General features: G+C 40.2%; 1 protein-coding gene across 6 annotated transcripts in view; it reads right to left on the reverse strand.

Moving 5' to 3' along the window:
• The window catches only part of OSBPL9 (oxysterol binding protein like 9), an 875,847-nt gene that overhangs the window by 374,669 nt on the left and 482,430 nt on the right, over positions 1–18,748 (reverse strand). For all 6 annotated transcript variants that reach the window (XM_069232680.1, XM_069232678.1, XM_069232679.1 and 3 more), the window contains one exon: positions 12,104–12,197. In XM_069232680.1, the coding sequence (XP_069088781.1) occupies positions 12,104–12,197 (94 nt within the window). The remainder of the gene's footprint in view (positions 1–12,103; positions 12,198–18,748) is intronic.

Genomic DNA, 18,748 nt, shown 5'->3' on the forward strand with positions numbered 1-18,748 from the left:
GCCCGCATTCAACAGCCAGTCGCTGAGGTACATGAATACATGTACTCAAGACCACTGAAGATGGACAGCAATCTCAACCATCACTTTGCTGAACACCCGGAGAACCAAGTTAAGGACAAAGGGTTGCACAGCAAGCCAAGTATTTTTGGCCCATTTTGAACTGCAGGAAACACCTTTGAAACTACAAGATGGGAATATGAATTCCAGCAAGTCACTCAGTTTCCTAGGTCCAGACCAGATAGAATCTAAACCAGCGTCCACAGTAAGGCAGTCAATATGTGAAAATCCAGAATAGGCCTGAGGCTACCATACTTTTTTGAGATGAGGAAGTAGCGTGAATAGCTTCCCTCACATTTTTCCAACTCTGTACCAATTCATTGGCATCGGTGGAGACTAAAAGATGCACCTCCTGCAACAATAATGATAAATGCGCTCTTGAAATGCATTCTGGTATGGGAGGCAAATTGGTGAACTGAACAGTCTTCCATATCACTGGGTGAGAGGCTGAAATTGGCTATAGGGCAGCACCCTGCAATTACTTCTGAATGTTCTGAAATTATGGAGAAGTTGTTTTGCCAGCATCACTAATCGTAAAGAGCATGCTGTAGCATAGCTGTCTTTAAATCTTCATAGCGCCACGTCTGCTTTTTCCGTGAAGAGTCAGGGCCCATCAAAGGGAAATTTCATAAGGGACGTTTGCGCATAGTCAAATAATCCGGTCAACTTCATCCATGCACAACTCTTCTAAACACATTAGTGCCAATAGCACTACTGATTAAATCTGTAGTGTCCATGCCTGCACAGATTACATACTTCACAGAATCATGTCCATTATGTTTTGGAAAAGCCAGAAAAGCCCTGAGGTCACCTGGAACCGATGGCAAGAACTCACTTGCCACATTCCCTAGAGTTATGTGTGTACTTGCTCAGTAAACAAACCGCATTTGAGGGCTTAAGGGGCAGGCTTGCAGAAGAAAAAAAACATCAGCACCCTGGTGTAGCCAACAATGTCCTGAAAACAAGTGTGCCATACATAGACAGAAGAACACATGGGGAAGATCAAAATGTCAGGAGGGAGTTGCCCTTTCAAAAACACTCCACATCTACCATCATTACATCATCACTACTTCTAAAGACACCTACACCACTACCACCAGTGGAGCAATGAACAGAAGATCAGCCTTCTTTAATTGTCAAACAGTGTGCCAACCGTAGCCGAGAACCAGCTATCACACCATCAGTCATGAGATGTAACGCCATCAGGCAACAGATTCAACATCTTCATGAAGAAAATCAACAAATTCAAATCCAATTAATCACCAACACCATCAACAATACCCAGTATCCACAATATTAACTGGTGAATCTTCAATACGTTTTCCCACACATACCTTTCCAGCATTCTGCACTCACTGGAACCCACCCTCTACACATATGACATGATTCCCTCCTCCATAACCACATCTCTGCAAGGAAAAGCCCTCACACCCCTTCTCCATATTGTTTAATGCCTCACTAACTCAGCACACCTTACCAGACAGCCTAAATACCAGACAGCTCCTCCCCCTGATGAAAATGTCCACACTAGATCAACTGACCTATCCAAATTCTGTCCAGTAACCCAAATCCCATTTGATGGGATAATTAATCAACAAGGCAGGTGCCTCTAGCTATAGGTCACATCAGCAAGGATATTCTACTCCAAGTAGTATTAATTGAGGCTCAGACCATGCTGTAGTGTTGAAACAGATATGGTCCAGATAGTAGACAATGTCCCCTTCCTCAAAGACAAGAACAACAATTATATCCAGGTCCTGCTTGAATTCTCTGTAGCCCTCAACATCGTTGATCATCCACCACTGATCCACCACCTGAAAACATGCATGGGCTTTACTGCCACTATCCTACAAAGCGTTACCAACCGACGGCAACACATTCAGATAGGAACTAACATATCCCAGGCTCTCGCTCTCTCCTGCTGAGCACCCCTTGCTCCATCTTGTCACCCATCATTTCCAACCATTATATAGAGTCCTTAGAAGACATTGCTGACAGCAACGTTAATATCGACCGGTATGCTGATGACAATAAACTATTTCAAGAATTCCTAAACTAACATTTTTCTTGTTTGTCAACAACACCAAACCTTCTCTGATTAAGTCATGACTCTCCAACTTAAATCTAACAGGCTTCACGCCACAACTGTCACAACAGGGCAAATCCCTCTGATTCAGCCTAAACTATAGCCTCTCTCTCAAATAACACATTGCCAAGAAGATCATAACAGCCTAGCTCCCCCTCACTCTACTGAAAAATATGAAACACTTTCTCCCAGGAGAATGCTTCAAAACAATAGTTCAAGTCATAGTTCTCCCCCACCTAGATGGGGTCATCTAGGTTCAACCACATCCTTAAAGCAGCAGTAAGATTCAAAGGGTTTAAATAAACAACATCCCCCTTGCACTAAACAATGTACAATGGCTCCCCTTCAAACTTGGATGATCTTCAAGAGCAGCTGCGTCACTTGCAAAGACCTATAAACCACGACCCCCGTTTACCTAGCTAACAAAAATATCTGGAGACCAACACAAGACAAGGAGCTGCAACATCACCAGATTAGACACTAAAACACCATGGGAAGATGAAAGCAAGTGCACAAGCCTTCTCAGCCTAAATAACCAGAGTCTGGAACAACATCCCCTCCGACATCAGAACAGCACAACTCTTACCACAATTCAGAAACAAACAGAAACCTTAAGTCTTCAAGGAAAGCTACTACAGTTAGGGAGACTTCTCCATCCACTAGCTATAAATACCCCCTCTGCCCCCACCCTTCAGGTATTCCAAATAGGGCCCAACTCCATTGCTAGCCAACTAGGATCATGCTTTAGAAATACCTAAACATACAAGCATATATATAGAGGATAAGCCAACCACCTAATTCAAAACATACCTTTCGGCAGACAACCATTTGACAGCTATAAATGCCGAGCACCCTCATGCTTGTTAGAGGTCTGTCTTTAGAATTTCGGCTAGATTCAAGCTGCCTATCTGCCATCTATAGATAGAGCCACTGGAATTATGCCAGAGAGAAGGACCAAATTATATGTATGTATGTATAGTGTATTTGATAAAGTGCATTTCGACCGGAGGTATCAAAGCGCTAAGAAGGCAAAACAAGGATTCTCCTGCCGCTCTTAAGGCTGGAATAGCCAAGTTTTAAGTTGTTTGCGAAAAGGTAAAAGAAAGGGAATCTTCCTAATTTTGAGGGGAAGGGAGTTCCATAGTTTGACAGCTGCTGCTGAGAAAGCTCTGTCCCCCATTTCACTTTTAGTCCTAGGAGTGTGGGCTAACTTAAGATCGGCTGATCTAAGGGTACGGCCCGGCATGTACCACTTAATAGAAGGAAGAAACGAGTAAGGACCATGTAAATAAAGGGCATTATGAGCCAAGCACAATGTTTTGAAAGTGATGCGCTTCCTAATCGGTAGCCAATGAAGTTCATTCAAACTCTCTTTGGCAGATGCAAACTTGTCCGAACCCAGAACCAGACATGTGCCTAGATTCTGAATAAGTTGTAAATTGTTTAGTGATGGTAGATTGATGTTAAGATAAAGAGCATTACAGTAGTCCAGCCTTGATCCAATCAGGGCTAAAACTACTGTTGCTCTAAGGTGCCGATGTACGAAAGGGAAATTGTTTTAAGCATCTTAATAATCCAAATGCATGAATTCATGATTTTATTAACCTGAGTATCAAAGGTTAAGGCAGAGTAACAGACAATTCAAAGATATTTAACTGCGGCTGAGGGGACTGGTAATGTCTCACATGGGTCATGCCACCAGTTTGAATCCCAAATAGATGAACAGACCCCAAAGATAATCACCTCTTTTTTGTCCCCATTCATCTTAAGCCAGTTCCAGTCCATCCAGTTTTAAACTTTCTATCATACATGACTAAAATTGTTTAGCTATATCCCGCGTCTTCCCTTGAAAGGAAACAATTTGTGTGTTGTCTGCATAGGAGGACTCCTGAAATCCAAAAGAGCGCACCAAGTCCGCCAAAGGTGCGACATACAAATTAAACAAGGTCGGGCTTAGAGAGGATCCCTGTGAAACTCCAAAGGGGAGCTGAAATGGAGCCGAGCTGTAATCAGCACATTTTACTAATAGTGATCTATATTGAAAAAAAGCTTTAAGTATATTTAAGGCTGGTCCTCTCAGTCCAACCCAGGAGAGACAATCAGTTAGTCTAAGGGGCGAGATGGTATCAAAAGCAGCCGACAGATCCGACAGGATTAGGATTGCGCCTCCACCTGCATCCACTTGTTTTCTGATTAAATCAGTAGTTGCCAGCAGGGCGGTCTCCGTACTGTGATGTTTCCGGAACCCGTGTTGGGATCTATCAAGGCAGTCATGAGTTGTCAAGTAAGAAGTAAGCTCTTGATTTAAGTGTTGCCTCAGACTTTTTGCTAGAGTGGGTAAAAGAGCGATTGGGTGCAAATTCTTGAGGTCTTCTGGGTCACTCCCCGGATTTTTTTAATGGGAACAAATAGCGTTTCTTTCCATTCCAATGGGTAAACACCCCGTTCGAGCACTTCTGCATACAGCTTCTCCAATGGTCCTAATTCCGAGTCACAGATCCGTTGTAGCACCCTAGGGGAGCAAGGATCGGCAGGGACCCTGAATGAGACCTAAAAAGGAGGATCTTAATTTGTTCAGAAGTTAATGGGGCAAACTTCTCCAGCGTGGGAAACTCCCTCTGCTCTGGGTCAAGAAAGGAGTCCTGGTCTCTCATGGGTAGTTGTGAGTCCTGAAAACCGGAATGGATTTTGGTGATCTGGTTGTTAAAGAAGATAGCTATCCTATCGCAGAAAGATTGAGAGTTGTCTAGTCCTTGAGATACCGAGGGAATAGAAAGGGTCTTAACCGTTTTAAACAGTTCTTGAGGGGAATTTTCAGCATTTCAAATTTTCTGAGAAAAATAAGCGGTCTTATCCTGTCTAATGGCTAGTTTATATTGATTTCTTATTTCCCTCAGTTTAATGCTTTCCGACAGGCTAGGATAGAGTTTCCATTTCCTTTTTTGTCTTCTGCAGTCCCTTTGGAGAGTCTTCAATTCAGGAGAGAACCAAGGGGCAGATGCTCTTGTCCCTCAGAGGGGACACCGAGTCAATGGTGTTCTTAATCCAGGTATTAAACTCAGCAACGCGGGAGCTAGTTTTTTCTCAAGGCCCTCTCTGAGTAGTAGTAGCAGTAATTTTTACTGTACAGATAATAAAATCCAATACAAATGAACAAGGAAAAAAGAAGGGAAAAAAAATCAATCAATGATAATCAAAATAAATACCCTCAAGGACTGAATTCAAGCTAAAAGCACATCATAAACTGCGCATGTGACATGATAAAAACGTTTCTCCCAATAATAAATAAAATACAAATCACCCAACCCAAAACCCCACATAAAACACAGGGCAATATACATGGGCACAGCCTTAAAGTGCATGCTGCATGAATTAGTAATTGCGCTAAGCATTAGCTTATACCGTTAGAGCTCCTCATCCTAACCAATAGTGAGCAAAATTACAAGAGTGTGGAAAGATTCCAATTAGACGTGTTCGTTGCTCGCAGTGCCATTAAATTTAGATTGTGCAATTTTAATAAATTTGGTCAGTAACACATTTAGCATTGGATTGCCAGGGTCCAGAGACTGGATAATAGCTTGTCGACAGGAGCGAACTCCCAATTCGATCCATTTGCTCCGGAGCCTCTAGGACGGCAGAGAGATCTTCACTCTTTATCTGATCCCAATTCCTATAAGTCGTGATATTGGGGTGAAAAGATTTATTTCGACCCTTCTGAATTATCTCAAATGATATAAAACTGTAAGCTGTACAATCTAGTTGATTACATTCCTCTATGAGAAGGGTGTAAGTTGTAGTGAAGATGCCATCCAGAGTATGGCCTGCTGAATGAGTGGGGGGGGGAGGGGACTAACCATCTGGGACCATCCTAAACATGACAGAGTTTAAAAGAGTGGAGGTATCTTTATCCTCGCTATCTTCCAAGTGGAAGTTGAAGTCGCCAAGAATTATACTCTGATCCAACAAGGTTAGAGGTGCAATAATTTGGACCCAGGTCTCCAGAAACAGCTTCTTAGGTCCCGGAGAGCGGTATAACAATATCCCATCTAGTTTTGGTAAATTTCCAGCTTTAATCTTGAAATGTGCACGTTCGCAGACCCCAAGGTTATCTAATAATGGAACAAGGCTACAGGTCAACGAATTTTTCAAAAGGATTGCCACCCCACCACCACTTTTATTCTGTCTGTCCATTCTTGCGACACCATATCCCAAGGGACGTGCAGATACAAAGTCCGGGTCTGAATCGGCTTTTGCCCAAGTCTCTGTTAAGAATAAACAATCCAAGTTTTTATCTAAAATAAGCTCCCTAATTTCCAGGCTATGTTTAGTGAGTGACCGAACGTTAAATCAAACCACATTTAATGAGGCCATCTGTACTAATGTTAGCATACTGCAATGGATTCTGTGACCCAGTCCCATGGGGATGCGTCATTCTGTTGTTACAGTGTGCACAATCAGGAGTCCAAGTGCAGGCTTGACAGTTCCAACTTACTCTGAGGGAGAGAGGAAGAAGAATCGTCTCTTCTTTCCCACTACAGGAATTGGGCCTAAGACTCAGGAGTTGAGGCCCGGTGTAGCGTCTCAATTGCCTGGGACCGGCAAAGTTCCTGGTCCCGGTCGGGCGCGGGTGGGCACAGACGGGCTTATCTTAGGCGCGCCAGCGGCACATCCGCGTCGTCCCCCAGCTATGAAGGGCTAAAGTGCCCATCTGATGTAAAAAGGGGCGGGGCGCCAGGTGCAAGGAAAAGCGGGTCTGCCGTCCCCGAGCAGTAAGTTTAGTAAGTTAAAGTGTCACCTCTGAGCTCTAACAGGCCCCTTCTTAAACAGTAAAAAAAAATCAGAGCAATATTGGCAATAAAACATATGCTGTTCGAACTTTAAATAACATGACAAGTGCAAGTAATTATAAAATCGAAGTACTTAAGAACAGATGTCTAATAAGGCGGCGAAGTGCAGAGGTCGAATTTCACCTTGATGGCAGGGTTTATCAAGTTATGCGACAAGCAAAGGCAAGTTATGTGGTGCATTATAAATTAATTATGCAACCATAAAAGGCAAATTATGTGACATAATATGGCACAGTATTACTGCATTAGTTTGTTATTTTAACACATGTTAAAACCGTATGGGCAAAGGTTCCAACTCATTAATGAAAGTATAAAGCTGAAATACAGCAATTGAAAGGTGTCCAATCTGCGTTTGTGACGGGCCTTCCACTGAGCAGCAACTCCTGTTGGTGCATTTTTACGAACTTTTGATACGTTTAGGCTAGAAACATTTTTCGTAAAATCTGCAAACTATGTAGCAGATCACGCATCGTGGCAAATGCAGTAAATCCATAATTATGTAGAAAAGCTACGGCCTTAGAATCTCATAATCCCAATGGTCATGTTTATATGCAGATGAACATCCCACTTGGGCACAGAAAAGCCTAAATTCAGCAATAGATCTAATACATCTAACAAAGTGTCCTTAAGTGGCCAAAATGTAAAATATTTGGAGGTACGTAAAACACAGTAAATTAATAAATAAACAGCTATTTGTTCCTCTGCGTATTTTATAAACCATGATAAAGATGCACGATCAGTTTAACATGGTGCAAATATACACATCCACCCACACACATGCACATACATACTGGACTGTTATTATGTCTTAATTTTTTCACCTTTACGGTGTTGCGGAACCTTGTCAGGGAGCTTTTCTAAAACTGTAGCTGTTCTATCACTCAATTATTTTTACTTGTTTTCTCGTCCAACCATAACTACTATGCTTTGTCCTTCATATTTAGGGCTATTAACTCTGCACTGATGATATACTGGAACGAGCAAAGCTGTTAATACCTCTTTTTTGTACAAAACTGCTTAATATGCTGTTGCATTTCTTAAAGACAAATGTAAACACTAAAGCACTAATCAAGAAAATGTTTTCATGAGCAACCGGAGTCTTGAGGTACCGACTCGGTTTTCGTGATTATAGTCAGTGTCGGAAAATAGCTAATATTTGCGTATATAATATACATATATATATACACACACAAATAAATGGTGGCAAAATCACTTTTTATGTTTCACTGTTTGTTTCAGGGGCTTGGACTTTTTTTTTTATACGTAACTAATTGTTGAAACGGCAAAACAAAATACTAATAACATCTACTTGTCCTGTAAAGAAACTCACCTACCCCATCTATTCCCATAATCTTTTAAATGTGCCAGCACAAACACATTACTTGTTTTATTTAAACCACGACACACAAAAACTTTACAACAATGCTAACGCAAAAAACCGTACTCTGAAAGCATGATAGAGCCTGAGGTGATCTTGTCTACGATATAGATTTCTTTGGCGTGACTCTGGTGTATTTTAGGAGTGTGATTTTTCAGTCCATGTTTACTTTGTTGATAGCTGATGCTGTCAGCACGCTACTATGCGGTAGCTAACACTCACAGCCACATAGAAACTGTTGGAGGAAGTGCAATAGCCAATTTATATAACATTTTCGACCATTTTGTCAATGCACTAACCCACTAGCCTTATAATGGGTTTCCTAAACATATGCTAATATCTGCAGTAGGTCAACGTATCTGCCCTTTTCTGATTTTGGTTTATAGTCTGCGATCTGCAAGGTACTTTGCAGTTTTCCACTTGGTTACTAAGGGACAGAATGGTACCAGCTAAAATCTTAACTAGTGAACTGCACGTTGCACATAGAACGTCGCAATAAATACATTCCAAGTGGTATCTAACATAATACCCTACAATATAGCGACAGGCAATGACAAAGCCAATAGGTCTGGCGCTGGCAAGCTAGAGCAATGATTGTTATTTTTTTTACTAAAAGCATACTGAAAAAATAAAAGGAAAAAAAAAACAGATGGTGCTGCCTAAATGTGGTGGTCAAATGCTTGCAAAAATATCGCATTTAAGAAAAACATTAACCACCGGACTTAAAAACAGCAGACTTAGAACTGGCACACAGTCCCTTTTTAGTTTTAAAGGACATCACAGGTAAATATGACTCTTACGGGTCAAAGAAACTCTACTATTGGTGTTTAATTTTAGTCACATGAACTTATAGTCTAAACACACACAAGGAAAACAAACACACAAATAAATAAAATAAGACACGGATAAAGAAGGGAAAGAAATTGGTAATTAAGTGCATTCCCGGTGAAAGAGCCGCTGGCTTAAGTGGGCTGAGCTTTTGCCCCATGCTGTATGCCGCGGAGGATGGAAGCAAAATGATTCACACCGAAACAGTTACATGGATGAAGGGAACTGGTCTGAAACCCCTTTATGTATGTACATATGTTGTAGCATCTGCTTGTTTTGGATGTGTGGCCCTGTAATAGTCACCCCATATGGCGATGCTGATCAAATTCACTTTAAGCCATTCTTAAAAAGGTTTCTTATTTTTCTGGACCTTATGACTAGTTTTATTATTTTGCTTTCTCTCCTTTTCTACCCCTCTAGTCAGTCACAAGTTGGTCCATTGGTCTACCCCTAGGGGATCCCAGCATTGTGCTATATGTGCTTAGCTGTCAAGTAAAAAATAATAATAATAAAAGCCAAAATGGCCACTGTACGTCACACCTCGAGCGTCGTGATGCACATAGGTCATGATGCATGCACACACAGTGCCATCTTGAATGATTAAATCAAAAAAATTCTAAGATGGCCTTTGTTGCATGTGTCATGACACATGCACATACATGCCTCATGATGCACTGGGAGCAATTTTGGCTGTGCTTTTTACTTTACTGTTTCAACATGGCAGATGGTAATGTCAGGACAGTAACAAACAAAAAAAACAAGCACTTGCAATGCAGTGGGTCTCGCATTTGCTCGAGTTAGAGCTATTAGCGTTGTAAGCTCCTAACCAGACTTTTCTTGTCACATAAATTGAAAATGAAAAGTAAAAAAATGGCACATAAGCGAGACGATTCAAAGTGCCACACCATGAGCGTGAAGGAGACACACAAAAGGAAAAAGAAGTTTGCTCACAGTCAAACATATCGGCAATTAGCCATGTAACAGGGTTGACGTCCAAGGCGGTAACCAAACCACCTTAAGAAGGGACAAACTTAAAGTATTTAACAATCATAACAAAAGATTTTTGAAAAGAAAGCCCATGAACGAGCGATAGTTATGGGTGTGGTTAAAAGCCTAAATAGCTAAGAACACACTGGAAAAGCAGTGCTTGCGCGCTGCTATGCTCAACATAAAAAACAATTGTGCATGAGAGCAAGAAGGAAAGCAAGCTGCCCAGTAGCACTTTGCTGCTGCTGAGCCCTAGAAAAACAAATAAAATAAAATTTATTAGCAAAGACAATACGTGGGGGACTCGCCTGTTGAACGTGTTGCATACTGGATTTATCAATGCTTTGTTTTGTTTTGTTTTCTGCCTGCTCGATTTCATGTAATGGTCAATGGTGAGTGAAATAGAATTATCGTCAGTCATTTTGCAGCACAAGTTTATAAGAATTGTAGGTCAGGAACAGCACCTGAAACCTCTACCCATTCCTGTAGAGATACACACCCTGAGAACAGATATGCACATCCTACAGACACAACCGCCCTGCAGAGAGAAAAGCTATCCAGCTACAAAGCGCTCAGTAGTAAAAACATCCCTGCAACGATGCACAACCTCATAGACACACCCCATATTGAAGATGGACACCCGCCCTGCAGACACACACCTTTCCTATACAAGCACATACCACCTGTAGTCAAACTCTGCAGACACACATCCTCTAGAGACACACATACCCTACACACACACATACACCTACCCTGCAGAGATAAACACCCTTGGCTGTCAGGCTGTAGACAAACACTCACCCGGCACAGACATCAAACACACAAAATGAGATGGAAGAAACGTTTGCAATAAGTCTAACCACTGGTAATCACTCGGGACAGCACCCCAACCCATCACTGTTTTCCCCACCATGACACCTCAGATTAGGCCCAGCCTTATACAAATCAGTTTTAGCCCTGCTTCAATAGGAATAATCCAGCCTACACTGCCAACCAGGTCCTCTCTGAGCCATAACATAAGCAACCCAAGACCTCTCAACACAACAATTTCGTTCTAGGGTGGAAGGGAAATAAGGAGCTGTGCAGCTCACCCCACTGTTGAGGGGCCCCAACCACTCCTCTGTCTCCACCCTATGATTTCCTTATAGATGGGACGGAATAGTGGAATTCATTGTTGGAGGACCTGGATGTACTCCACCCACAAATCTTCACCCTATCACTCAACAAAAATTAAAGTGCTTAGAAGTGGCCACACAGAAATGACTGAAAAATGTCCTATTTTCTCTCAGAGGGAAAGGGAATCTTCTCTCATGTAACAACTCAAACCATGTAACTGAGCATTAAAGAACGGCTGCCTCTAGAATGGGAGAATGGCGGGTGGTACCTGAGGCTGGATGTAGCTGATGAAATTATCAATGCTGCCAGCCTCTTCCGCCTGGCTATATTCATCCAACAATATTCAAGTGAAGATCTGGCAGACAAAGCAGAGTCCCCCTCCCAAGATCATCCCACTGTGTAGTTTAAGTCAATGTTATTTAATCTGAAGATCAGTGAGGCAGTCAAACTAAATCACCACAGTGTGCAGACCTATGCCAAAAAATATATGAATCCTACCTCTTTCGTGATATGCGTGTCCTATCTTGAGGGGAGGTAGGCACAGTCAAGTCAACAAAAAGACATGTCTATCCCTACCAGCTCCAACAGTACCTATGATGTACTTGTATGTCAGACAGAAGTTTTTGTCGGAGATATACATGCCACCACAAAAATAAATAAGTAAATAATTAGATTAAAATTGCACAGGAGCTCTTCGAAAACTACACAAGACATAATAATGTAAGGTGAACAGAGCAAAAAGTAGGTAATAAACCAATTCCCAAGAATAAATATTTCCTCAACATGGGCATCAAAATTCCTTACCTGCAGGTAAGACAGTCTGTGTAGGCATTGTGCTTATAACTGATGGTTCTAGAGGATTTGGAAGGTATAAGACATCCACTGGATTAATCGTGCTCTGAAAGAAAAACAGATTGGTCATGAGTCATAAAAACATCAATGTCTATTCTTTAACAAAGTATAGTAATGCAATAGAACAAGAAAAGATGGCCAGAAGAAGCATGATAAGAAAACCTGTGGCCTGACCCAAAATGCCCAAATGTGGCTAGAAAAAGATTTAAATTCTATTACATTTGTTTTACGAAACAGAACAAACTCAAAATCCCACATCAAGAAACTTCAAAGTCTGAATGTTCAATTATGTAGGATAATAAAGGTAAAACAAAATATCTACAATATCCATTATCATTCTACAAGACACAGACTCATATGAATGAAAAAATAAAAAAATACTTCAAAAGAACAAGAGCAATTTTAAATAGCAGAAAACGGACAAAATTAAATCCATCTCATTCATCAGAGTTTCCGATATTGCTGTGGTTCTTTTGACCTTCAGAACTGGAGGGAAATGAAATAGCTTTTAACAAGCCTTTTGTCTACACTGAAGGTGAGGTTTGTACATCGGCAAATGGACACAAAGTCAAAGGCCTCCACAGGTACATATACAGGTGCATACACAATTCACAAAGTCAGCCAGGGAGGGACATCATAAAACAACCGCAATTGCTTCACAGTATTCAGGATGACATACTAAATACCAATGGTTTCAACTTTATTTTTCTGAACCAGAATAATTGAGAGGGATAATCCTCACCTCCATGTCCTTAATAGCATTGAAACATTTCTTCACAATAGCTGGGAAATTTTACACTCTATGTCAGGATTGGAGGCTCAGATTATGCAAGGTTAAAGCTGGCAGACCACAAGTGATGGTATTCCCAACCAACAGTGGTTCATAGTAAAGTGTCTTAAAAGTAGAGTCTGATTACCAGTCCATCGCCTTAAGGATACCGTCCAAGCCGACCCCACAGAAAAGGCTTCTGACACCATGGTGCCTCTGACAGACTGTGCCCCAAATATAGACACATCAATGCCTGCTTCCTACACAACCCATCTCACCCCTCGAGCTATGGTAGCAGATGAAACCTGGTTAAACTGTTTCTTTAGAGCTATGAGTAACTGAGCTGGGTCAGGAGAAAGAAACTCCTTTCTCATACGCTCTAAGGCATCTAACTGCACACAGTCTGAGGTAATGACTGAAAGCTTGGTAATGGATCACCCTTGAATTGGATTTGGTTCTACTAGAAATTGCAAACAATACCCATTCCGGGGTGAACATCTGAGCCATGATGTCCAACGTTCGCGCAACAGAAACTTTCTTACATGAAATTAGACATAGTAAGATTGCCAACTTACCTGTTTACTCTTTACAAACTAAGTATTCATTATTTTGCCATCACTGTAACACACTAAGAACTGCACTGATGTCCCATAGGGTGGAATATCAAGGTTACGTGGAGGAAACAACCTAATCCCTCTCAAAGAGTCTACAGAAGAGAGGATTTTCTCCTGCCTCTATGGCCTGGAAAGGCACATTGTCCTTCGAAATGGCTGACTGACATCGCGTTGATTGTTTTGTAGGCTAACCAGTTCAGACAATTCAATTGAATTCATAATGCTTTATTTGATTTCAAATAGTAAAATCATAAAAGCCATAAATCTAAAAGTCATATATACAAATAAACATTCATTGGATACTAAGAAGTATACAACAGTATAAAAAAGATAAAAATATCTAACAGGTTAAGACGTCATCAATAGATTCCTACGTTTAAGCACAGCCCATAAAAATGTCGCCATATGATGACAAATATGTATGTGTGATAAAAACTGTAAGAATAAATAGGCAGAGCGACACTGTCTAAAAACAAGGGACTTAAAATTGGTAAGATCCAGAGCTTCCTCAAGTCCTTATAAAATTTACAAAATAGAACACAATGCATCGTACTCTGTTCAGAGATATGGTTACAGGGGCTCTTACTTAAATTCCTAGGCCAGTCACTAGTTAACGGAAAACTGATTAGTTGATGATATATATCCAACCTGAAAGGAGTTAAAATACATATATGCTGATCATTGAGGATAAAAAATAGGTAAGGTTGCAAATCGGGCGTAACCTGGGCTGTTACATGCCTACGGACAGTAGGCCTTATCAGTTCCCAAATTAACCTTTGATCATCAGATGTAGCCAGACAGTCTGCTCTAAGTTACTTTCTATTTACAGACGTTAAAAGTTTAGGCTGGTCAAAATATTCTGCATGTCCCAAGTCAGTCAAATTTTTAACATATCTTAGCCAGGGAAACTGAGAGGCTAGATTTAGGCAAAATCTCACAAAAACTCGACAAAATGGTCGAAGTCGGTCAAATAGAGACCAGGGTAGATCTTCTCCGGATCAGCACGTGGCGCGGAAAGAAAAGAACTGACGTCACTGCGAGAAGGTGGCGTCTATATACTACTCTTGACGTCATCACGCCGACTACGACACTCGCGGAGTCGACCGACACCATCTACTGACACGCAAGGGTGTTGCTCGAAGAAAAATCTCTGGATCCAGTCTTACGGCTGGGGGAAATTCTAAGGTAAGGAACCTGCAACTAGAAGTCTCTATCAGATTTCTATACTTATTCGTATATTTATTTTTTGGGGCACAGTGCTCTGTCTCAAGAAAGACTTGGTGAAGCCAAAATGCAACCACATTAAAACACATCGAGTAGTGACTTAGGGATGCTGCACTTCACTTCTAAATGAAATGTATCAGTGCGGTTCGGTCAGAGTTTCCATAGGAAAATCATTTTTTGTTTTGCTAATAACTTTGGTGCCTCACAAAACTTTTAAAAGAAAGTTCAACCACCTCAGCTCCTTCTTCGAAAATGTTGGGGTTGATCTATCAAACAGGTGCCAGAAAAAAGGGGGGAGGGTCCCAAAATGCTTTTCCCCACTAGGGAATTTCCCTAGAGAAAATTAACAGCACAGAAAAAATGGCTGAACAGATTTATACCACATTTGACTGAAAGCTAGATCTCCACCCAGAAACCATGTTTTTCTGTGATTTGTTGTAAACGTGGTGTAAATCCTCCACTTTTCTTTTTAATCTTATCAGGACGTCCACAAATAAAATAGATAAGGATAGTTATAGATAGTTTCAACAGTTTATTTGTCTCTATAATCCTTGCTCCCAAGCCCAATGATGAAGCATGCAACGTTTTTAATATGGGTGAGTACCTTACCTTTCTCAGATATCACTCTTTCCGAGTAAACAGATAGGAGACCACTAGAATATCTGGCCTTTTGGATATGTATTTTAACTCAAATACAAAGCCCATAGGTTTGGCTTGTTTATGTTGATGTAGTGACCCCTGTGCTAAATCCAACAGACCTACCTTATTTAAAATGATACCCACTTATTTTGTGAGATTGCATCTGGTATAGGTGGGGGTGGGGTGGGGAGGGGAATGTTATTGTGGGGCTCATGACCTATAAGGGGTCACACTTATTTTTACAAGAAAAAGCACTGACTGCACAATAAAGTATTGAGTGTTATTGAGGCTTGCCAGTATATTGGGATTGCTAGCCCATATCACCTACTCTGGGGAGGCCTTAGACTGCTCTGATTGGTTACCCTAGAAGTGTCAAGTGTTACAATGAGGTATTTAGCTATCTGTAAGGACACAATTTTGGGTTTATTAACTGTAATACGGGCACAATTATGGGATTATTAACTGTAACTTTCTTTGTGTTAAAAAATACCTTGGACATCAGTGTTAGGCCTTAAAACCACTGAAAATTGTCCGTCCTAGTTCCATGATGCATCTATAAACTGCGCCACAGCCATGCACTGCTTCCCATCTCACAAATTACTTCACTCATGACATGTTAAACGACATCATGAATGACTTCCTGCCACATTTGGCCAACTTCCATTCATGCATTTTTCATGTATTGCTTCCCAAAGTTTCCTATGTGAATTAGCATAGGAAATCAAAGTTTTGCGACCCCCTTTCCCTTTTTTTGGCACCCACTTGACAGATCACACCAAACCTTTCTAGGGAGGAGCGGAAGAGGAGGATTTTATTTTTAGGAATGTTTAATGAGCACTCATCAAAAGGAGTAAACGTTATCCGCGAAACAAGAAATTTTCTTCTTATGGAAACTGTGACTGGCCTATAATTAAACAGTAGTGACTGCTGCTGTGTAATACATATATATCATGTATATATAGCTATAAAACTTACATAAAGAATAATATTTTAAGCCTCCTTTAAGCCAAATGTGCAACTGGCAGTGTACTCACACAACACAAAAATGTTCTATACTATTTTAGTAAACATCTTCAGTCACTTTAAAAGTGATAAAACTCAACTGAAATACAAATCAATTTAGTCTTGGTCAAAGGAATGCTATTTAAAAACCTAGTGCAAATCCTATTCTGTGGATCAATTGTGCTTGATTTGTACATAGGATAGATTCAGGGACTCCAATGCTTTCTTTGGAGCTCACCACCAGTGCTTCTGAACATAATGGCTTCCTAGACAACCTCTTTTTTATTTTTTCTAGTAGTCTAAACTACCCGTCTCTATCTTGTAGGTTTTATTTATATCTGTTTTCTGCCCTGAACAATACTTTTTGATATTTTACTATCTCCCCTTTTATCCCCTTTCAGCCTATCTCTGGGTTAAATGTTGGTGATAAAAAAAAATTCTCATTCCCAAAAATGAGTGCTTGTACACACCAATTGTAACCACTATAAAAAAAATTAAGAACCGATTGCGGTACTACTAACTGGAATGTTTTGTAAGTGGAAAGTTAACTGTAACACTGAAAAAGAAGGGCTTGTTACTGAGATACTCACATAACTGATTAAAAGCAAACTTCGGATGCAAAATGAGCCTTGACAGTTTCCTTCAAAACCAGTGAAAGTTTGACACTGGATAACATTTGTAGTTCACCAGATAGAAAAACCGAAACAGGCATTGGCAACACCAACAGATAGATCAAGGCTATAAATGAAATCAGTCACTGGTGGGATTGATTACTCAGTAAGTAATTATAAATTTACTGTCACCCATTCATGCACATGTTCATTCACAAACTGACTCTTGCATTTATCTATGTACACATCCGCAATCAAATATGTAAACTCAATATGCATAAGCAAGATACATTAAAAGAATTATAAAATTTTTAAAAAAAACAAGCACTGCTGCACGTGTCCATCTTGAAACAGTGTTGCACACAGTATATCATTATTTTAAAGTTTCAAAATGGCAGCCATGCTTTAAAGCATCCTGGAATAGTAAACAATGATACACTATGAATTATACCATTCCAATATGGCCATCAGGTTTAGAAGCAGAGGCAGCATGCGTCACAACACACTGTAGATAAAATGAGTGACACAAATGAGTGGTCTGGTAGTGTCCTGGGAAACAGAAATTCCACCTTTTAAGTTCTATAGCTTTAACACATTCTTATCATAATATGTCCACCCTCCTGCCTTTGTCACAACTTTTCATAATAAACAGTTCAAACCATGGCATTTCACATAACCTTTCCCAATGACCTAATCAGTCCTAAAGTCTTTACCACTGACTTGACACAATAGTCAGCTGATGACTAGTGTATTAAGCATACGTTTTCCCACAAGAAAACTATTAGGCATACATTGTAAAATAAAAAAAATATTTACATCATTGCATTTGGCAAAACAATTTGATCCTACAAAGAGGGCCTAACAAGGATTATCACAGTGCAAATATCTCACCTCTGGGTTTATCAGAAGCAGTAATCAAAATCACTTGTCTACTATAGTTATCTGTGAGGTTCCACATTACAAAATACGTGTATACAGCCTTTAATGTAATGAAATAACAATTCACTCTTAGAAGCATACATACTTTAACAAGTGCTTTTCACAATAAGTAGGTCAGGTCTCCTTCCTTGCTGTAACCTTTCATAATAAACAGATCAGGCCTAATGCACTGAACAAGACTTTTTCCAATGAACTAATCATACCTGTAGCCTATATCAAAGGCTTGTCATATTAACCAACTTAGTCGTACTGTATTGAGAGCATAAGCTTTGCTACAAGGCAACCATTGTGCATACAATCATAAAATTGCTACCATATACAAATTACGGTAGCAAAACAATATACAAACCCTCTTAAAATAGGTTAGCAAAGATTATTAAAGTGACAGTCTACCCCAAAACCAAAACCATTGCCTATTAAGGTATTCTGGAGATTCCATATAACAAAAATAACTTCTCTACAGGTTTTAACACAATGTAATAACAATTACCCCTTAAGTGAGTATTTGCTTGAACATATTTAATTCACAATAAATATGTCAAACCTGCTGCCTTTGAAATAACTTCTCATAATAAAAAGATCTGGACAACAACCTTGTTCTTTGGTTTGTCCCCATAATCAACTCTGAGTTGCAATATTGAGCATAATATTTCCCGCAAGACAAAAAGTGCAATACCAGTACTATTTTTCAGTCTAAGCACAAGGCCTTTGCTCAATCAAATGCTGTACTCAAGGCAATCAATACGTGAGAGAAGCAAAAGCCCCTCTCTCCACAGTTTCTCTAAAACCTTTTTTCTGT

Source organism: Pleurodeles waltl, chromosome 4_2, assembly GCF_031143425.1.
Source record: "Pleurodeles waltl isolate 20211129_DDA chromosome 4_2, aPleWal1.hap1.20221129, whole genome shotgun sequence".
NCBI classification, from domain to species: Eukaryota; Metazoa; Chordata; class Amphibia; order Caudata; family Salamandridae; genus Pleurodeles; species Pleurodeles waltl.